The 23,594-nt window shown below is 38.4% G+C and overlaps 1 protein-coding gene across 1 annotated transcript; it reads left to right on the plus strand.

Moving 5' to 3' along the window:
* Window positions 1–1,851: 1,851 nt before the first annotated feature.
* Window positions 1,852–4,476, plus strand: LOC149138071 (glutamate receptor 3.2-like). Its single transcript, XM_089450233.1, has 6 exons — window positions 1,852–1,964; window positions 2,083–2,494; window positions 2,651–2,931; window positions 3,046–3,077; window positions 3,359–3,469; window positions 3,791–4,476. The coding sequence occupies exons 1-6, from the start codon at window positions 1,852–1,854 to the stop codon at window positions 4,474–4,476; spliced, it is 1,635 nt and encodes a 544-aa protein (XP_089306359.1).
* The last annotated feature ends 19,118 nt before the right edge of the window (window positions 4,477–23,594 follow it).

The raw sequence follows: 23,594 nt of genomic DNA on the forward strand, positions 1-23,594 counted from the left end.
TGTATTCATTAATAAAATGCCTGATACAAACTTTTTCCTCTTACAAAAGGATTACACAGCTGATGTTACAAAAGAGTCTTCCTCTTAACAGAGGGATTCACCAACACTACTCCAAATGCAGTTCCACTAACAACAAAAGAGTCTTCCTCACACAGAGGGATTCACCAGACTGCTTTTACAAAAACATCTTCCTCACACAGAGGGATTCTCCAGCTGCTGTTACAAAAAACATCTTCCTCACACAGAGGGATTCTCCAACTGCTGTTACAAAAAACATCTTCCTCACACAGAAGGATTCACCAGAGATTATGCTGAAGAGCATCTTTCTCTTAACCAGAGGGATTCACCAGTGTATGCTGAAAAGCATCTTCCTCTTGACAGAGGGATTCACCAAAGACAACAGATCTTCCTCTTAACAGAGGGATTCACCGGAGACTGTGCTGAAAAGCACCTTCCTCTTTAACAGAAGGATTCACCAAGAGCTTCCACAAAAACAAAATTACTGCCTCCACCTGAGATTTTACACTGCTGTGTGTAAAAATCTCTTTTACATTCATTGCTGTAAAAACAAAATCTTACATTAGCCTTTTCACTGCTGTGTGAAAGATTTCATGATTTGCACTGATGCGTGCTTCCCTCCTTCTCATTACATTCTGTTTCTTCAACAAAAGGAATATCTTCATGATGTTGCATTACAAAATAAAACTTTTGTCTCTGCTAGAGAGATCAACACACTGCTGTGTGAAAATTACACATACTCGCTGCCACGTGCTTCCCCTTTTGTTTTCACAACAAAATAACTCTTTCACAGTACGTGCTCCCCCTTGGATTTCATATGCGTTCTCAAAGCAAAATACTCGAGCTGCTGCACATTTCACAATTTTCTTCAACAACAAAAACTACCTCACGCTGCTGCGTGGATTCCCATTTTTTCAAAGGACTACACTACTGTGTATATTCACTCACGCTTCCCTCACTTTACATTAAAAACTACATTCCATTGCTATGCATTTCAATGCATGTGCTCCACAAAAATTTCCATGCTGCTGTGCATTCTAATCCATGTGCTCCACACACAGAAGTTTCCACGCTGCCCCTGTTCTATGTTCTGCGTTCGCACTGTTGTGTGGGTCTCCTTGCTTTGCATTACAATGCATATACAATGCATATGATTCACATCGAATTCATCTTCGTCTTCACCCGCACGCTGCTGTGCGTTCTACCGCTTCCATCACACTACATTACACTTCATATTCTCAAAACTAATTACCTACAGGCGCTGCTCTGTTTCCTTACATAACTTCAACAAAAAGAATATTTCTCACGCTGCCCTGTTCTTTTTCTTCTACACACTGCTATGTGTTTCATTGCATATTCAATGAACAATGAAAAAACATTACATGACAATACAATTTCTTGTGCCATACTGCCGTGGATAAAAAACAATATAATTAAAAATATTTACCAACATTCTATAACCTCAATTAATTTCATTAATTATTTCAGCATGGCGATAAATTAATTTAGTCAGCCTTGCGTACGGTTTTAATAGTGATACGGAGGTCAAACAAGGAACTTTCACTTCACGCAAGTCATGGTGCAGACCTGTGTGCAGCCCTGGTTCAATCGAACGGTGGACAACACTGCTTTCAATTGGACGGTTGTTGACAACATCGGGCGGCCTTTTCTGACTGACCTTTACGTCCCGATGGAAAGTAGTTTTGGAGAAAGTACAAAGGACGCGTGACTGAATTTTATTGCATCGGGCTCGATTGAAGAAATACCGCTACCTTAGCAAAAGCGGTCCGACGGAGGTAGCCGATTTTTCCTGAATGGTTTTGCTACTGCACGATGGCGGATTTGGCAAATGACCGGGCTGCCGTTGCTGTCTCTGCATGGCAGTTGGAATTAATATTCCAACAACGATGCCGTTTGGATGATCGCTCAGGCTCTCCAACATTTTGGTAATGCCGAATTTATTTTTTCACAGTCCCCAAATAACCCAAATACGCAGTTATCGAACCTTCCAGTTTTCAAACAAGGGGAACAATTGCTACAGCTACTAGGGAATGCCAATTTCAGTGGTTTAAGCGGGCAATTGGAAATAAGTGAAGGGGAGGTTACAGGTGACACGTATGAAATACTCTTGGGCAAAGGCAAGGGCTATCGCCCAGTTGGGCACTGGAGATCAAATGGAATTTCTAATTCCTCAGGGGGCCGTGAGCTTGAAAATGTTACTTGGCCAGGAGGATCCACAGACCCACCTCGCGGCTGGGCAACGCCTACCAAAAACAAGCCGTTGAGAATCGCGGTTCCAATTAAAGATGGATTCCATGAGTTTGTCGTCACAGAGACAAATGCATTCGGCGTGCTAGGAGTCCCTGCGGATAGTCCGGGTTTTGTAATTGAAATATTTAGAGCCGTTCTCAAAAACCTTTCATATGATGTTCCGCACGAATTCATTCCTTACAATAGAACGAGTCAGAATTGTCGGGTTACTATGATGACCTAATCCAACAAGTCTCCTTATCACAGGTCAGCTGTTAAAAAATTTCTTCCTCTCTTTCTCCATTATCCGCTTCCAGCTATATAAGTGACTCTTTTTTTCAACCAATCTAATTTCGAGTTTTTTCTTTAATGCTCTGATCAGGAGTTCGATGCAGCTATGGGGGATTTTACCAGCCTTGCAAAACGCAGCATACATGTGGATTTCACTCAGCCCTATTTTGAGTCAGGGCTGGTGATGGTAGTGCCAATAAAGGCAGCCAATCCGAGCAATGCTTGGACATTTCTCCGTCCTTTTACAAGAGCCATGTGGGGTGCAACCAGAGCATTCTTCGTGTTTACAGGATTAGTTGTTTGGCTGCTTGAACATAAGGTCAACGATACTTTCAGAGGAAAGCCCAAAGAACAAGTTACAACCTTTCTATGGTAATCATCTCTTTCCAATTTATCTCCATCGTTAATGCATTTTCGTTTATGATTTTTTCAAATTAAATGTAAAAAAACTATGTTGATATCTTTGGTGTTAACTAATGTTTGCAGGTTCTCATTTTCCACGCTCTTTTTCTCTCAGAGTAAGTGTGTTCTTTACCTTCAATTTTTATTATATCATTAATGCTTTGATGAATTTCTTGCCCCAAAGTAAGTAGATCCCACATTAAAAATGTATTGTATATTAGACATTGAACTACTACATTGACATTTCATAGGATTAAAATTGTAATCGTTTTATTAATGATTCAAAGAATTGCAAATAATTCGTATTATACAGAAGAGAAAGTTGTTAGCAGTTTGGCTCGAGGAGTCATAATAATCTAGCTTTTCGTGGTTTTGATACTGCAATCTAGCTACACAGCAAACCTCACAGCAATATTAACAGCCCAACAAATGGAACCCACCATTCAAGACGCGGACACTCTGAAATCGAGTGGATTGCCCGTGGGTTACCAGGCGGGATCTTTTGTAGGTGAATACCTGGTAGAGCACCTGGGGATAGATCGCAACAAGCTCCAGGTGTATTCATCACCATAAGAATATGCAAGCGCACTGTCAAATGAATCAGTGGCTGCCATTTTTGACGAAATCCCTTATATTTGCATTTTCCTGTCTCAACATAGGGACTTCACAATAGTTGGAGAGACATATAGAACCGGGGGCTTAGGCTTCGTATGTTTCCATGACATTCATTTTAATTATTGCTACTAGGGTTAAGACTTGTAAAATTGCACTCATTTTTGCCATTTGGTGTTCGAAATATTCAGCAAGTTTGTTTGTTTTCTTTTAACAGGAATTTCCGAAGAGATCTCCGCTCGTATCGGATATGTCAACGTCAAGTTGGAGGTTGCAGAGGGCCCGGAAAGTCAGGAAATTCGGAAGAAATATTTCAATAACAGTACAGACTGCAGCAGCGGAGCGCCGCAAGAAAATTCGAATAGGCTAAGCATGAAGAGTTTTTGGGGCCTCTTCCTCATTACAGGCTTCGCTTCAGCGATTGGTTTGCTCATATATTTGGGCCGTCTCCTTTACACATATGTTCACCATCGCCTTCCACAGGAGCAACAACACTTCCCGTCCACCAAACATTTAATCTTAAGCCACTTGAAAGGCTTCTTCAATTACATGGACGAGAAGAAGGAATCCGACAACTCTATGGAAACCAGTCAAGAAAGTGATGAAAATCTTCTGAAGGCCCCCAATTTTGGTACCAGTATTTCTACTCCACCGGCATGGGAAAGTCCAGTAAGCGTAAACACCGGCGGTCACATTGAAGAAGAAGGCAGCTATGAATACACCGGTGGTCACATAGAAGGAGGCGACGGCTATGAAGACAATGGTGGTCACATTGAAGGCGGCAGCGGCTTAACCACCGATGAAGGTCCCATAGAAGAAGATGACGACTATGAAGACACCACCTCCTCCGCCTTGTCGTCACACTCTTCTTCATTCCTTTGGCTACCAAGGGCAACATCCTAATGGTCAGGATCTTAACGCTGTTGAAATTATAATTTGCAACTGCCACATTTATTTCCAGCAAAACCGCCAATACACTTCCCCACACCGCTTTTGTTGAATGCCGGTATTCCTTGGAGGGGCATCGAGGAGTGCGATCTTCCACACGTGGCCACAACACTGTTTCAAAACCACCATTTCCCCGGCACATAATGTTCGTGCGATTTTGACCTCCGGGGGATTGCCGTCAACCGTCCAATTAAATCAATGGGCCTGCACCATTTAAACTTGACGTGAAGTAAATTCTCATTGACCGCTAGTTTTTGTCCGTAAAACAATTAATGAAATTTATTATGGTTGTAGAATGATTGGTAGAGTTTTTAATTTTAATGTTTTTTATTTTCACGGATTTAATTTTTGTTTTATGGCACAAGTCAAACAAAACAATATGTTTTTTGCGCTGTTTTGATATATATGGCAATGTAAGGGAAGCACGCTGGTGTGCGACTGTAATTTTTTTTATTTTGGTTGAAAACAAAAAGGGAACGCGCAATAGCGCGAATGAAATTTGTATTGCAATATAAGGGGAAGCACGCAGAAGCGTGACTGCAAGTTTTTGTTGTTCGTTGAATGTGAATCGAATGTGCAGCAGCGCGAGGTTTTTTTTATTGTTGAAATGCAATCTCCAGAAGTGTGAATGAATGTAAGGTGTGAAGGAGAATAGTTTTACTGCAGTGAATGTAAAGAAAATATTTAAACACACAGTAGTGTAAAATTTTCAGAAAATACAGAGTAATTTGTTTTTGTGGAAGTTCTTTGTGAATTCCTCTGGCAGAGGAAGAAATTTGTAACTGGCAATTTTGATTAATGAATACAAGTTTATTTTGGTGTGTGAAACTCTGTTCTTCATCTGCAACAAACAATTTTTTTTGGGCTTCCCTGTGCAGAAACAGAGCATTTTCTCTGTTCAAAATTTTGTTTGAAACTACTAGAAATTTCCAACATGGTATCGGAGCTTGTCCAGGCTCTTTGGAGGTGTCAAAGAAGCTAAAGGAAGGGTTCTTGCTACAACAGCTTCTCCAGAAGAGTGAAGACTCAATCAAAAATCCAAGGTATTTCTCAAGATTTTCTTTGTGTTGAAGACAGTTAGTGATTTTAAATACACAGTTAGGTATTTGAAGCATAGTTAAGAGTGCAAGAATGGCTGGCTCCAACACCAGCACTAGCATGGGTATCTTTAATACTCAGCTCCCACAGTTTAATGGGAAAAACTATGACTATTGGGTAATAACCATGAGAGCTTTGCTTGCCTCACAAGACTTATGGGAATTTGTTGAGGATGGATTTGAAGAGCCAACAGATGAAGATGAGTTTAATAGGTTGAATCAGGCAGAGAAAGATCTGTTGAAGAGCTATAAGAAGAAGGATTCTAAAGCCCTCTTATTTTTGTATCAAGCAGTGCATGAGAGTGTGCTTCCAAGGACAGCAGCAGCTAAGACATCCAAAGAAGCATGGAAAACTCTCAAGACAGCCTATCAAAGCATGGAGAAAGTGAAGACAGCAAAACTACAGTTGTTGAGGAGAGATTTTGAGAATCTATGCATGCAGGAGTCAGAAAATATTGACTCATTCTTCACACAAGTGATTGGTCTGGTCACACAGATAAGGTCTCATGGAGAGATTCTTGAAGAAAGAAGGATTGTGGAGAAACTATTGAGGATCCTACTCTCAAGGTTTGATGTGATTGTCACCACTATAAAAGAGACAAAGGATCTCACAAAATTCACAGTTGATGAACTACATGCATCACTGATAACACATGAGCAGAGATTGAGTAGAAATGAAAACTCATCTCTAGAACATGCCTTTAGGACCTAGATGTCCTTTGGAAGAGGAAGAGATCAAGGCAGAGGAAACAAGAGAGGAAGAGGCAGAAGCCAAAATAGAGGTGGAAGAAACAGTCCAGCGAATGCTCAAGGAAGAGGCAGCAATCCAAATCAGAACCAAGACCAAGGTAGCAGCCAACAAAGTGGACAACATCATGCTCAAGGACAAAGGTATGAAAAATCCAATGTCCAATGTTATTACTGTAAAAAATATGGGCATTATGCAAATGAATGTAGGAAGAAATAGCATGATATGAGTAATAGAACTAGTGCAAATTTCACTAGAGAAAATATCAGCCAAAATAATTTGTTTTTAGCTTGTAATATGGCTGAAGAAAAGAGTGAAGATGTATGGTTTCTAGACTCCGGTTGCAGCAACCATATGACAGGAAACATAGCCCTATTTTCTATGTTAGATCAGAATGTGAAGTCACAGGTCACACTAGGGACTGATAATAAAGTTTCTGTTATGAGAAAATGAGAAGTAAATGTCTTAACAAAGAAAGGTGAAAAGAAAACCATAGCATATGTTTATTATGTTCCTGGAATGAAATGTAACCTCTTAAGTATTGGACAGCTTGTTCAAAAGGGTTACAAGGTTTTCTTTGTGGATGATATATGCACCATCATGGATAGAGCACCCAGCAAACAATGTATTGTTGAACTGAAGATGACAAGGAACATGATGTTCCCTCTCAGAATGAAGGTAGATTTAAAAAATAAAGAAGTAATTGCAGCAGTGACACAAGAGGCTTTCCAAAGCGAACCGAAAGATGAAAATTGGTTGTGGCACTTGAGATTTGGACATCTCAACTTTGGAGGTCTTAATTTGTTGAGTAGGAAAAGAATGGTAAGAGGATTACCATTGATAGAGAAACCAGACAGCCTTTGTGAAGGTTGTATCTTGGGGAAACAACATAGAAAGTTTTCCATCAGGGAAAAGCATAAGGGCAAAAGCACCCTTAGAAATTGTCCACTCAGATTTATGTGGACTGATGCAAACTCCATCACTTGCAGGCAGCCACTACATATTAACATTCATTGATGACTTTACAAGAAAAACTTGGGTTTATTTCTTGAAGAACAAATGTGAAGTCTTTGAAAGATTTTGCAATTTCAAGGCACTTGTGGAAAACCAAAGCGGACTGCATATCAAAGTTCTGAGAACTGATAGAGGAGGTGAGTATATCTCCAAGGAATTTCTACGTTTTTGTAGAGAAAATGGAATTCATAAGCAATTTACAGCTAGGTACACCCCGCAGCAAAATGGAGTTGCTGAAAGGAAGAATAGGACAATCATGGACATGGCGAGGAGTATGTTAAAGGCAAAGCATTTGCCAAATGATTATTGGGTTGAAGCTGTACATTGTGCAGCGTACATTTTGAATAGATGCCCTACAAAAGCAATCATGAATAGAGTGCCAGAAGAAGCATGGAGTGGGAGAAAGCAAGGAGTCACCCACATGAAAGTTTTTGGATATGTGGATTATGCACACATTCCAGATCAGCTAAGGAAGAAGAGAAATGTATTTTCATTGGATACAGTGAGGAATCCAAAGCCTACAGGTTGTATAACCCATCCACCAAGAAGCTCATTGTGAGTAGAGATGTTCAGTTCATTGAGGAGGAAGCTTGGGATGGAAGCATAGAGAAAACAGTGAATGTTAAAAACTGTTTGTCTCATGATGAAGATAATGAGGAGATGGCTGAAATACATCCCCAAATAGCAGCGCCAACACAAGGGCAGCAAGAGACACCCTTGAGGAGAAATGAAAGTGCTTCTCCAAGCACATTACAAGGAGGAAATTCAAGTGCTTCTTCAAGCACTTGTACACCAAATGAAAGAGGTAAGAAGTTCAGAAATTTAAGTGATATTTATGAACAAGAGGCAGAAAATGAGGGTATGAATTATTTATTTGCATTATATTGTCATGTTGATGACCCTGTTCATTTCGAAGAAGCAATTAAGGATAGGAAATGGATAGAAGCTATGGATGAGGAAATCAATGCCATAGAAAGAAACAAGACATGGGATTTAGTTGAACTACCAAAAGGAAAGGAAGTCATTGGAGTCAAATGGGTCTACAAGACCAAGAGTAATGCAGAAGGAAAAATAGAAAGACGCAAGGCAAGACTAGCTGTCAAAGGATATAAGCAGCAGTATGGGAGAGACTATGGGGAAACTTTTGCACCGGTTGCAAGAATGGAAACCGTGAGAGTAGTGCTGTCCATAGCAGCACAAAACAAGTAGAAAGTTTACCAAATGGATGTGAAGTCAGCATTCCTAAATGGAGTGTTAAAGGAAGAGGTCTACATTGAACAATCTCTAGGCTATGAAAAGAAAGGCCAAGAACACAAAGTGTGCAAATTGAAAAAAGCTCTTTATGGGCTGAAGCAAGCACCAAGAGCGTGGTACAGTAGGATAGATTCATATCTACTGGAAAATGGTTTTGAAAAGTGTGAGGGAGAACCCACCGTCTACATCAAAGAAAAGGATGGTAAATTACTAATTGTTGTGTTATATGTTGATGATGTTATTTTCACAGGTAATGATGATTACCTTATTGAAAACTTCAAAATAGTCATGAAAGAAGAATTTGAAATGACTGACATGGGTTTGCTGAGATACTTCTTAGGAATAGAAGTAGAACAAAATGGAAATGGAATTTTTATCTCACAAGGGAAATATGTTAATGAAGTATTGGAAAGATTTAACATGCAGGAGAGCAAGGCCGCAATCACTCCCACAGTGATGGGATTAAAACTCAGAAAAGAGGATATCAACAAGGATTTTGATTCTAGTTTGTACAAAAGCATAGTTGGCAGCCTCATGTATTTGACTGCAACTAGGCCAGATATAATGTATGCTGTTAGTTTAATTTCCAGATTCATGGAGAGGCCAAAAGAAGCACATTGGCAGGTAGCAAAAAGGATTCTGAGGTATGTTAAAGGAACTAAAAGGTTTGGCATTTTATATACTACTTCAGAATGTTTAGATTTAGTTGGATACACTGATAGTGATTGGGCTGGAAGTGTAAATGATCAGAAAAGCACATCCGGTTATGTTTTTCACATGGGTTCAGGAGCCGTTTCATGGGCTTCTAAAAAACAGCCTATTGTAGCATTGTCTACAGCAGAAGAAGAATATGTGGCAGCTACAGCAGCAGCATGTCAAGCAGTTTGGATGAGAAGGATGTTGAGTTTATTCCAAGAGCAAGAAAAAGGAATAGTGATTTTTTGTGACAATAGCTCAGCTATTGCATTATCCAAGAATTATGTGTTTCATAAGAGAACGAAACACATTGACACAAAGTTTCATTACATCAGGGAATTGGTAAACAATGGAGAAATTGTTTTAAAACATTGTAGGACTCAGGAGCAGGTTGCAGACATTCTGACCAAACCATTAGGGCAGAAAAGTTTTCAGCTTTTGAGGAAATGTCTGGGTATGACTGATAACCCAGCAGTTGAAATTAAAGGGGAGTGTTGCAATTATAATTTGCAACTACTGCATTTATTTCCAGCAAAACCGCAAGTACACTTCCCCGCACCGCTTTTGTTGAACGTCGGTATTCCTTGGAGGGGCAGCGAGCAATGCGATCTGCCGACACATGGCCACAACACTATTTCAAAACCACCATTTCCCCGACACATAATGTTCGTGTGATTTTGACCTATGGGGGATTGCCGTCAACCGTCCGATTAAATCAACGGGCCTGCACCATTTAAACTTGACGTGAAGTAAATTCTCATTGACCGCCAGTTTTTGTCCGTAAAACAATTAATGAAATTTATTATGGTCGTAGAATGATTGGTAGAGTTTTTTATTTTAATGTTTTTTATTTTCACGGATGTAATTTTTGTTTTACGGCACAAGTCAAACAAGACAATATGTTTTTTGCCCTGTTTTGATATATATGGCAATGTAAGGGAAGCACGCTGGTGTGCGACTATAATTTTTTTTTGTTTTTGGTTGAAAACAAAAAGGGAATGCGCAATAAGTAGCGCGAATGAAATGTGTATTGCAATATAAGGGGAAGCATGCATAAGCGTGACTGCAAGTTTTTGTTGTTCATTGAATGTGAATCGAATGCACAACAGCATAAGGTTTTTTTTATTGTTGAAATGCAGTCTCCAGCAGTGTGAATGAATGTAAGGTGTGAAGGAGAATAGTTTTACTGCAGTGAATGTAAATAAAATATTTACACACACAGTAGTGTAAAATTTTCAGAAAATAAGAGTAATTTGTTTTTGTGGAAGTTCTTTATGAATCCCTCTGGCAGAGGAAGAAATTTGTAACTGGAAATTTTGATTAATGAATACAAGTTTATTTTGGTGTGTGAAACTCTGTTCTTCATCTCGAGCAAACAATTTTTTTTGGGCTTCCCTGTGAAAAAACAGAGCATTTTCTCTGTTCAGAATTTTGTTTGAAATTACCATAAATTTCCAACAAACGCTTAATAGTCAAGGTTCTTATCATATTTGTGGTTAAAAACATTTAGCTTAATCACGTCCTAAATTTGTAAAATTTCTGGATATCAGTCTTGTAGAATATTCGTTGGTTGTTCAATAATCACAGTTGTAACTTCTAAATTTGGTTTATATTATATTTTTTATTAGTAATTCGTAATTGTCAAACTAGGGTTAGGATCATTATGTAGCTGTGATGTCTTAATACATTTTTTAAGGAAAATTATAACTAGCCTTTTGCACCTTATGTTGCAAAGGAAACGTCGTAAGGCATAGAGTGGGGAAGAATAGGTAATCAAATCCGTCAAAATTAAGATTAAATTGATCTATTAATTTTTCATTTACATACACTGAATGCAGCGTGGGATAAGAATCTCAAGAATCTCAAGTTATCATTCAGATAAATTTCTATAGTCCATGTTCTATTTTAAATATTTTACTCTTTTGTCATAACTGGAAGAATCTCAAGTTATCATTTAGATAAATAAATCTCTATAGTACATACTCGTTATATATATATGAATATGAATATGAATGAAGATCTCTGCTATGATTTATATTACTTTGGCAATGCCATTTTTCTTTCGCAAAGTTGCATCCATTGGTTTTTTTTAAGACATTAAAAGAATCTAGCTACTATGGTTTGTTATGATCGATGGGTTATCTTTCAAATTATATTGTAGATTATGTTAGATACATTAAATCGTTTTGAAATAAACACGGACATGACGTTGGCATTGATTAGCGGCATATGCTACAATAACTTATCTTCATTGCAAAAGAGGTTGATGTATTCATTGAGAATCTCTCACTAAAACTTCTTGAAACATGGCTTGAAACACCATGTGTTATTGATGTTTTCATAGAAGTTGCAACAATGAATGTTGAAGGCAACATGGATGTTGTAGAAAATAAAAATGTTAATGAAATTTCCATGCAATAGTGTCCTTGAGAGACAAAATATTTTTATGATTTATTTTGGAACAAATTGATGAAGAGCAAGCTATGGAAGGTGACATGTGGTAGTTGTTTACATACAAGCCAATTTTTGAAGAAATAGAGGACATGCATGGACAACTTGGAACAATCGAACAGTTGCACCAGCCAATAAAGACACTGAAATCTAAAGCTTACAAAAAAAAGACAACTAAAGCAATGAAGAAAAGAAAAGGAAATCCAACTGATGCCAAAAAAAATTAAATTGTAAGCATAGCTTAGACTCGGACCAGAAAATATATTAGTTTAATTTTTTGTTTTTTGTAATTAAAGGGGAGTGTTGCATAAAATAATTTCAACCACCCATTTAAATAGGAGACAAATGTTTGTTGGAAATCTTCGAAAATTTTATATCAGAACGATCTCAAAACATACAGGTAATGACTCATTTTCTTTGGTCAAGGATAGTGTGCATTTGCATGGAGTGCACAAAAGAATTACAAGTGATAAGTATATTTATTTTCAAAGTGATTGGTACATTTTTTCCCATTTGCAAGTCAATGGTACAACAAACATGGTAAATAAAGTTCTGAAAACATGTTGCAGATAAATTCTGGAGAGCATATAGACAAAATGAAATTTAACTGGTGTCAACAAAGTACAAGAAAACCACCCCTCCTTATCATCCAAAGTTGTGAACTTAGTGGAATTACCAATATGAATAAGTCAGCAAAGGTGTCAAATAGTTCAAGCACAATAAATAGGTAGCGTTTCATAAAAATAAAAAGGTATTCCCATTAAAGTAAGCGATGGTACATCTAAGAGGAGTGATTTCCTAAAGGTTTCTGCAACAAAGTAAAGTCAAAAACAAAAGAGATAAGTTAAAACTTAAAAGCAAAAGAAAATTGAACCATGTAAAATTCTAATGACAAGGCAATCATCGATATACATCACTTAAAATTTCAATGTTTCAAACATTTATATATCTAACACAAGGTCAAATGATGAACCACGTCCATCAATTTATAAACTCTATTTAGTCAAGTGGAAAGGTTTACCAGATTCATGCCACACTGATAAATAGAAATAAAAAAATGATGAAACACAATGAGAGTAGTTTAACATAAATTGATAAACCAAAAAATGAAGATATGAAAACTGAAAAACCTGAAAAGCTAAATTTGTGAATGCTTTCTTTACGAGTAGAAGAATGTAGAGCCTCAGGGGTTAGTTCAAGATGAACCAGACATGAGATCTTTTCCCAAATTTGAGAGGTTACAAGTTCGACTTTCTTGATCCTCTTTATATTACGCTCCAGAATCACTCCAGAATTAGGATCAACGTTTACCTCATTTACCATTCACAGATCATAGGAAAGTACTTAGAACTTAGAAGGTTTTCCATGAAGTATTTTCTTTTGAAAAAAAAGGATAAAAAGATGTAAAACTTCAAAAAAACCTGCAACTAGATCACCAAACATGTATCAACTTGCAAACTTCGTTGACAACATGCAACATTGTGCGAATTGTATACTCAAGTCCATGAGAGCCAAAAGTTGAAGTGTTTGGAAAGTGTTGAAGAGTTTAGAAAGTGTTACCATTTTAGTATTTTTAGGATATATCCTCCATATAAACCCAAAAATCCAAATTATAAATTACACGTTTTATTAAAATTAAGTGCTAAGTTCTCCCCAAGGATGGTCAAAATGACATTTATTAAGCAAAGAAGCCATAGAAGCACTGGAAGTAATGGTAAATGTATAAAGCGTGCATACATATGTTTTCCAGAGTCTAGACTCCACCCTATGTTAGAGGCTTACCAGAATTTGATCACCACAGAGTCATTAATTGGTCAATTTTATGAGGTACAAGGTTCATGTATCTCCCCATTCAAAGTGAGTACTATGGAGCAGGATAGATCTTCAATCCCTAGCCGAAGGATGAATAAATCTACCATCACTGACAGGGAAGGCATGTAAAACAATATTAAAACTGCCATCACTGAGGGGAAAAGAACTCCAACCTTGCCTTTAGGTGATAGCAATAAAAAAAGATGTAAACAATAGTAATTCTGATATCACTGAGGGGAATATGTGCAAACAATATTAACTAATATCACCAAAGGGAAAAAAACTCCAGACCTTGCCTTCAGGTGCCAACAAGCAAACATATTCAGATTTCCAACCAGCTCATCCCTGGTGCGTCACCAGTGTAAAGACAGACTTCCAAATTCCTACCAAAGCATCAATCAATGTCCAAGTAAGATTCAACGGTATTTGGGTATTTATTCAGTTTTAAGAAACCAACAAGGCTGGTAGGCAGTAGTGTTCTTTTCCCAATATGTACAATCATTATTGGACAAACTTAAGCTTTGTCGTATAGGGTTTCAGGACTAAACTTCTGGCTAATTGTTATCATAATGAGATTACAATGGGTAAATTGGACTGTATCAGAAACCTCAAAATAGACTGTTGTAATCTTCACGATTCTTGGTGCTTGATAATATAAATACTGACCTTAGATTTGATGTGTAGAAGGTGCATGATAATATAAACATCGTTGCAAAATTCCTAATTAAAGTTCAGAAATTAGTCTGAAATTAGAAGATCTACACAAATCTAGACCTTTTTGCTATCAGCTGTGTTTGCGATATATGGAAACGTACTGAATAGTACACATTTAAAGCAATAGAACACAGTAAAAATACACATTTTTGTGACATATGGAACCGTATTGAATGGCACACATTTAAGACAACACAACACAGTAAAAATAAGAGAAGTTGCGATTACTTAAGGAATCAGCAAACATGTCACTTGGCAGAATCAAACAATGGTGGGGCAAGAACAACACTCTACTTTAACAGACCCCACAAACTTCCGTTTGACAACTTTGCTCTAAAATGTAGGATTAACTTAAAATTTCGTTGTTCACATATAACTAGCTATCCTGCAACTAGTAGCAGATAGATTAATACTTTTTCCCTTGGCTAATTGGATGCCCCCATTCTCCAATTGCAGATCAGTCCTCAAAATCTTATGTTAATTTTCTTAATTATGCAACACCTTATATTAATATTCTTAACCATGATACAAAAGTATTATAGTATTAACTGTGACAAATATTTCAAATTATAGTTTTTCATTCAATCCCAAATAAAAAACAACAGTAGATTGGGCACTCTCACAAAACGTGAAACCTACACATATATGACAAAGCTATTTGTGTTTACTCTATGGTCACTATTTCGAATCTGTACTAAGGTGACCTAAAAATTAGGACAAGAATACAAAACATCAAAATATACAAATTTGTTACTTCTACATATAATTAATAAAATTAATTAAATTTTCGAGTAAAAGAGTAAATTGTTTCTAGTTAGTTGACTAAAACTGAGTTATAAGGAGTCGAAGTGAACTACTAACCATTTGGAAAGACTAAAATTCTGTACAGAGGAAGCAGGGGTGGCAGTGATCACATTGGATCAATGAAAATCAGGGACTTGATTATGCCTAGAGGCTTGGTCATGCCACAAATGGTGAGAAAGAGGAACTGGCAGTTTATCAAGGCCTTGAACTGCTTACGGCAGCAGGAATAAAATGTGTTACGGTGGTTCCACCATAGTAATTTGAAATTTGCATTATCGAATGTCTCCACAAGAAATTCGTCTTGTAGAGTTCAAGCGAGTCTTGCTACACTCATTCATAGAGTTCAAGCAATGATAGGAGATTTTTGGGGAAATAACATGTGTAACAGTGGTGGGGATTCCGCCATTGTAATTTGAAATTTTCATTTTTGAATGTCTCCACAAGAAAATGTCTTGATCGACTCATTCATAGAGTTCAAGCAATGATAGGAGATTTTGAAAATTCCTATACACAGTTCTCATCCGAGAAAGAAAAATATTATCAAAATTAAAGTCTTTCAGGCCCTAAGAACTCTCCATTCAATCACAAACTCAAGGGCCAAACCCTCAATTCAATCACAGATTTCATATAAAGTAATTAATGTGGAAAAAGTCTACAAAAAATCAGGATTAAATTCTAAAATTGTGATTTTTTCAACAAAACTATTTAATCCTCTGATTTTTTGCAGACTTTTTCAGAAACAAAAAAATCGCGATTTATTCGTTATATGCCCGATTTTATCGGGGGTTGACCCAAAAAGTCTGTTGTCTTAAGAGTTGAGACTCGGACAAAACTCAAGATTCAAGAGTTGATTCACTATTTTGATATGTGATGTAGCACTAGACTTCATATACATATTATATATTAGCTTTCTTTACATGTTTATGTGGAAATGCATTTATTTGATGTTGTGAATACTCTAGATGTTAAAAAAAAATGAAAATTTTTGTGTTTTTTTAATTTTGCCTACTGTTTTAACGCGTTTTTCAACTTTTGGACCCTTGCCGTAATTCCGACTTCGACTCCACATTAATACAAACTTTTGGACCCTGGCCGTAATTCCGACTTCGACTTTTTCCAATTGATATAAATATTTCGGGGCCAATATGGGGGTCTCAATTCAAGGGCGGAGTCGGGGACTAATTTGGGGGTCATTTTAAGAAGAGTATTTCATTCAAATGGCAACGAGGTCTGCTCGGCCTTCTCTCCCGTCCCATGATATAACCTTACTATATACACAACTACGTCGGTCATTTTAAGAAGAGTATTTCATATAAACAGCAACGAGCGCTGCTCGGCCTTCTCTCCCGTCCCATGATATAACCTTACTATATACACAAGTACGTCTTGTTGCCCCAAGTGTTAGACTGTTAGTTCAAGTACGCAAGTGAGAAATGGGAGTTAAAGCCACTGCAAAGACTTTTACTTCAACATTCATACTCACTAACAATAGGATTTATTAACTGTATAATAATGAGGAAGGCTGTTGCATGTGGTTTTATTGCCTAGTTCTTGGGTGTTGGGTTTATTGTATTAGCTAGCCCTTCAAGTCAGATTCCTCTGATATTAAGAGTTTGGGGTTTTGCATTGATGATCTTTGTCAAGCAAGCTAGAAGTCTGGTGAATTCATCAGTCATTACATTATTGATTCAGCTAGCAAAGGGCATCAGTTTCAGATTGCACTCTAGGGGTCACAGGTTGAAGAAGAACTATCTCAGTGCTGCTGTGACTTAGGTGCCATCATGGTTCATTACCAATCTAGCAGGGTGTGGTGTCTTGTGTGAATGCAATGTTTACAAGGCTCAATGCGAATTGGCAATGCATCCTGCAAATGGACCAAATGGCAGGGAGATTGGAAATACAAAGCAATGGCAGAAAGCTGTGTTAGGGATCAGTGTGCAATTGAATCTTCCATCCAAACATTGGCATCTAATGAATGGGAGCATGTTTTTGAAGCTTGTATGCATGCTCACAAGAGGAAATATAAGCGGGTGGAGACAAATTGGGTTTCCTGTATACTCTGGTCACCGAATTACGGAAAATCTTCAGACCTCTTCTCATTTCGGTCCAACATGTGCGAAGGAGCAACTTCAGAGATTCAGCACCCCTACAAGCCATCTGTAGAGTTTGCCGTGTTCGAGGCCAATAAATGGACTCGTTCAATGTGAATATGAGCTCAATCAAGCATGTGGTGCAGACTCTTACATTGGCACGAATGAAGAAGCCCCTCGAGGACCAAATTCTCTGTAATCTTTTGTGTTAGTTATGTTGTGGTAGCTTTTTGGTTAAACAAGTATTTTAGGCAATATACACACCAAGTCTATAGGAATAGGGATGAGTAAGCTGGGCATAACAATTTTTCGATAAAAAGATTCTATGAGCAGCAGACTGCAATTGTTTTCATTTTCATCTATAACTGTCATTCTTTTAAATTTAAATTATTAAAAAAAGGGCGAAATTCTGCTCAGAAATCTCTTAAAGCCGACAAGTTTATGGAGAAAGGTTGTTGATGTGATTAAAGGGGAAAAATGAATAGCCTAGTAGGTTAATCAACGAGTCTCGTTAAAGGATTGTTCTACTTGCGCTCGCTTCAACAAGGTGGCCATATGAAGACGCTTACTTTTCTCATTTTACTTATTGCACAGAAAAAAGTTAATTACAGCTCCAACTACATCATTAAAATCCATTAGAATACATCCATTTTAACCTAGGGAGGATCTGATAAGCACCTATACCAAAAAATGAAAAAAAGAGCCTGACGGAGCGGCTATGGTAATCCTAGCCGTCGCCCTCAGCTGCTGCAGGAATTTGCAATTTCCGTTTGCTAGCTCAGTTGCCGCCTTCCGCTCATTCTGGGACTCCTTTTCCATGACTGAGGATTTATTATGTTTGCAAGTTTCGTTTTTGTTGATCTGTGTTTTCTACTGTGTCCTTACTAGTTGATGGCTGAGTTTTAAGAATTCGCCCGCAAATCAGAGTTGTTGATTTAAAGAGTTCTTTGCTGGGTGGTCTTTGACTGCCCCATGGTTCAGTGATTCACCCAAGTAGCTTTGTAAAAGGAGCTGGCACAATTCCTTCTCTTAATTTGGAATTTTCTTCTGCGGTCTGTTATCACTCAGGTTGTTCCCTTTGACTCCTAAGGGAATACGGCCGAGGTAACCACAAACCAATCTTTGGACTGCATGTCCTAGCCTACCTGCAATCAGAGAGGGCTCTCTCTTTATAATTTAGTTTTGTTTTGGGTTGATTTTAGGCTAGTTATGATGCACATGGGTTTTGTTTGAGTTTGGTGGGATGGTTGATCTATTCAAGCAGAGTTGGCATGCAAAGTGTAAGAAGTTCAAACCATTGGGCATGGAGTCCATGAATGTGAACTGATGGATGTGTTTTCTTTGGCAGAAGAGAGGAATATGGAGCAGGATAGCTACACATGGCACAATGATTAATGCTGGAACAAGATGGAATGGAGGTCAGGGGATGAGAGGCAATTAAGGATCTCTCATCTAGCCAAAGAGGGAAAGTGGATGAAGGCTAAATAGGAGCAATGAAGAGTTTCCTAGACAGCATTCATAAACGACAAATAGCTTAAACATGATCAATTAAGTATGCATATTCATCACTAATTCAGAGGAAAACATAGAAAGTTACAAGAATTGAGCACAGAGGGCATGGAAACCAGGTCTGAACTATTCCTTCTTCCTGCAACTTAGAATATGATATATAGATGATACAGATACATATAAGCTGATAAACAGAGGGAGGAAAGACTTATTGGACCATGAGCAAGCACGAGAATTCCATATCAAGCTCTTCAGCCATTGAAAGCACAACCATCCAGTTCAGATGCAAATATTCCAGCAATCTTTGATTACAGAAGCTCTCAACATATACAACGCAAGTCTCCAAAGAGGAAATCAACCAACCCACCCTTTAAACAATGAACAGGGTGGTTTAAATAGAGAAAATATTCACAAAATATCTACAATCAGCCGATCTTAAACAGATCTGAGGGAATAAGTGCCTTTAATCTAACTTATCCTGAAATAAATGCATAAAAGATCTATCTAACTGTTGCGCTGGGGCAGCTGCCTCAAAAATGAATTAATATGATGTCCTTTGAGCTCTGTGTTGTTCATTTGGTCATTACTGTGCCTCGGCTTTTGATCTGTTCCTTTTAGCCGGCTTCAATGTTCATCGATCCTGATTAGATTTAGCTTTTAATGGCCTTTAACTTTGTACTGATACTCTTTGACTTTGTTGGATGTTCTTTAATGTTCCTTTGATGTGGCTTTAAGTCCTCCACTAATATTCTTTATCTGATACTCTTTGACGCTTCATTGACACACTTTTAAACTGAATCTGGGCCTTTTCCTTCCGCTGATACACTTTGCCGCTACAAAACCGCCCTTGCCTACCATATTTGGCACAAAATAAACACTGATTTGGCTTTTCGCTGGCTTCTAGAGGTCTTGGAGGAGTATCGGCTCTGGCCGATCAAAATATTGCCAAAACTGAAGAAATGTTGCATGAAAAGGAGGAATAGATGCACAAGACTGCACTGAGGCCGAAATAAAGCTGCTGGGAGCCTACTAGGGTGGAGCGATCAAGAAATGATTGGAGAATGCCTGCTACCTTTGTTCTGGAGTTGCGTGCGGGCGCCGAACAACAATCCTGAGAAAATGGCCCTTTTCCTTGTATAAAGGGAAAAATTGCTTATAACATGAATTTTGATAAAAAATGGGCGGAAAGCGAACACTGTAGCTTGGATTAGATCCGGGCCATTGGATCGCGCGAAGGCAGATCCAACGGTTGGTGTGCAATCGCCGATCGGCGATCGGTGGATCTCCAAACCATAATACCTCCGAAATGCGATGAACCCGCGGACCCGAAACGCATTATAGGCTCACTTTTTATTGATATCAGGTCCGGCCCATCAGCGATTTCTTATCGGCGGATTTTGATGAAACGGGTCCGTGGACCCGAAATCCCCTTTAAATTGCTCTTTACAATTTTTCAGATCCGGAATATGGAGCGTACAATACCAACCCCTTTCGGACCCGACGCACATTAAGCTCCACTATATAACATTTCGGCTCCGGAATATCGGAGCCCTCCCACTTTGCTGTACAAAGGCCCCTTTCGGACCCGAAATTTTTATATGCCGCACTTTACAACACTTCGGCTCCGGCTAGTCAGAGCTATATATGGGGCCGCGACTTAATATGGACCATTGATCTAAGGGCCCGAATGGGCGGCTGTGATTAACTCGGCGTTTCGCTATCGGCGGGGACATGGGGGCGGGAATTTATATAATTGCAATCGCCGAAATGGGGCGATCACCGAAATGATCTGAGCCGTTGGATGGGCGGGGTGATCGGACGGCTGCGATTAAATCGTTGTTTTGCCATCGAGAAAACCCGGGGGGCGGGCCTTTATGTGTATATGCGATGCAATGCGATAAAGCGGGGTTTATGTAAAAAAGGGGGTTTTTCCGTTAAAACCTAAGTTTTATAAAAAGCTTAGATTATAATGATAAAAGGGAAGAATTGATTAAAGCGGAAAACTGCGGAATATATGGGAATATGTGTTACGGAGGCTCCCAATAGCGATATCGCTTCGGATGCGATAACGATATCGCATCAGAGCAAGGGGAAGGGGCATATATATGTTAAAAGGCCATCACTGCTACCACCTCCGACAGCGATATCGCATCGGAGGGGGGGAATTCCAATCGGAGGAGGGTTTTTATAATACAAAGGGGTTTTTTATGATCAGAAGGGTACAATAACATAAAAAAGAGGGCCTTTATGAAGGGAGAAGGAAAATATGAGATCGGAGGTGGAGTCTGATGTATTTGAGGGGTTGTTAATGCATCGGAAGGGGTCTGATTGCATGAAAGAGGGTTTTATGAAGCAATAAAGGGGATTTATGCATTGAAAGGGGTCCAAATGCATTAGAAGATGGTTAAAGAGGGAAAATTGAGGGTTCTTATTAAGTTTCAAATAAACTTAGTAACTCCCAAGGCATAATTATGGTTATTTTTCAACCAGAGGGAGGGGATATGTAAATAAAGGGATTTTATACATACTTAGTAAGGGGAAGGGAGAAATCATGGGATTTACATAATAAAGTTAGAAGTTAATATGGATTTTGATCAGAAAAGCACTAAGGATAGAAATCTTAGGCTTGAAAGGGGGAAATAGAATTTGTAGAATGAGATATGAGAGCTCCTAAGTAAAGCAGACCTTTACTTAGGCGAATGTTATGAAAAAATGATGAAATTAAGAGATGTCAAGCAGATCTTGACCTCTTTAGGGGAAGTTAGTGAATGATTTGGGGACAAGGAAGAAGGGGAAGTTAGACATGCCTCGCTTGAGCTGCTCCAAAGAAAAACTGCCTTGCAATTGTGATTTGAGTAGATATAACACTTGAAAACATGAAATGGATCACAATTCATCATTCTGCCACCACAAAACTACCTACCCAGCCTACTCACCTAGCATTTTGTCTTCTTTTTGGTTTGGGTGCACTTGAACTAGCAAACCCAGCTTTTCAACTTTTCTTTTTGCTATCCTCCTATCTAAATCAATCCTTATTTCTGCCAGGGGCTCAGATTAAGCTGTTGAGCGCCCTTGATTCTCTACCTATCTAATGATCTGCCAAGATTAAACAGTTTGGACAGATCTTTATTCTCTATCTCTACAACAAGAAATTTAAACCTAGGGAAGCCAAGATTAAGCTGTTTGGCCTTCCCTTAACTGTGAAATCCTTCAAAAATGGAACTTTTGCAGCATGGAAAAGATGAACATTTTTTGCACTTCCACTGTCAATCATGAAATATGAAACCTATTGCAATAGGAGGCTAACAGTGACTCCACTTGGGGATGGCTTTTCCTTGTGAAAAGTCAAGAACAGCAGGTCAGATGGCCTTATTTTCGACTCTTTGCTGTAAACTGAAAACTTCCCTTTGCTGGCTGCTTTATTTTTGCACATGACAGCAGACTTGAAGAGCTTAGGGCCTTCACTTCAGGCTTCAACTGCAGCAAGCTTGCTATCCAAACAAAAAACTGAAATCCTACCTACCTACTCTAATTAGCACTTTCTTTGCTGGTTAGGTGAAATGAAACAGCCAATGCAGCCACTTAAGTATTATAAACATCAATGAGCTTTGCTGCTTGTGCTTGCTGGTGCTTGAAATGGAGATCTTGCAATCTGATATAACTTTGTTAACTTTTGAGAAGAAAAGGGAATTACTGATCTCCTTTGCTGAATCTAAACACTGTACAAAAGGGTTCTACAACATATATACATTATTGCTGAGCTGAATTAAAGAGCTGTACAAAGGTTTAGGATGACTATCATGCCTTTGAATTGGGAAATAACCAGCATCTTGATTTTGAGCCTTACAGCCTGCTAATGGAGAAGAACACTGATTTATTCCATCACCCAACCTGTCAGCAGATGGATTATACAAAACTTGGAATGATGCCAGCAATTCATTATAAACAGGCTCAGATGGTGCTTGACAGATTTGCACAAGCTTCTCCTCCCCTTCTTTAAATAGTTCAGCTGATTCAAAATAGAGCGACAGGGAAACAGGTGGGACTTCTTGATCACATGCTGCTGCTTCCAAGACTCCTTCTGAAATCTGACATTTAGTGGCATTTTGGGGCTGCAAGACTAGAGGTAATGCATCATAAGCAGGGATTTGACTCTCCTCTAGATGGTCAGTATCAAAGCACGCTGACACTTGATTATTAACTGCATGATAATTCTCCCTAATAAACTAAAAATATTTGAAACAAAATGGCAAATTTCCTTCGTTGGCTTCAAAATTTTCTACATTTTCCTCCTCCTCTTCATAGCTGAAATGAGAAAGCTGATCACTGGGTTCAGGCTGCTGAACTTGAACTCTTCCTTCTCCCAAAATAGCTTATGATTCCTCTACAAGGTTAATTTGGATTTGAGGCACAAAATCTTCATCATATTGATGATATTTGGGAAGACAACTGAAAGAAGAAAAGCAACTATATTCATACAATAGATTGGGAGATTCATCCATATATTGCTCAGAAACTGAAGTTTCATTTTTGAAAGTAGTTCTTCTCTTAGCTCTTGCTCTGTTTCGTTTGGCAATCAGGTTTGCCTCCACACTAACAGCTATATTCTGCATGTCTGCTAAGGTTTGAGGGGCTCTTTCCCTCAATTGATATGCCATGTCAGAATCAAATCCATCAGGAAATTTGTATAAAGCTAGATCAAGTGGAGGTCTAAGGTTTTGTGGAATAGCATTGTAAACATTGTTGAATCTAGCACAATAGTCTAAGACAGCTTCTTGTGGGCCTCTTTTGATAGTGTCATACTCAGATAGAATGTGCAGCGGATCTTTCTTCTTCTCCCATCTGTTAATAAATGTTTGGTAAAGGGCCTCTGGGTCAGCTATG

The sequence above is a fragment of the Pinus tabuliformis genome, chromosome X, assembly GCF_031772625.1.
Source record: "Pinus tabuliformis cultivar Carrire ecotype Pingquan chromosome X, CPIR1, whole genome shotgun sequence".
Classification (NCBI taxonomy): domain Eukaryota; kingdom Viridiplantae; phylum Streptophyta; class Pinopsida; order Pinales; family Pinaceae; genus Pinus; species Pinus tabuliformis.

Coding starts and splice junctions, on each gene's coding strand:
- LOC149138071 (XM_089450233.1), top strand. CDS start 1,852: ATGGCGGATTTGGCAAATGACCGGGCTGCCGTTGCTGTCTCTGCATGG. Junction 2,495..2,650: donor GAACGAGTCAGAATTGTCGG/GTTACTATGATG, acceptor TGCTCTGATCAG/GAGTTCGATGCAGCTATGGG. Junction 2,932..3,045: donor CAAGTTACAACCTTTCTATG/GTAATCATCTCT, acceptor TAATGTTTGCAG/GTTCTCATTTTCCACGCTCT.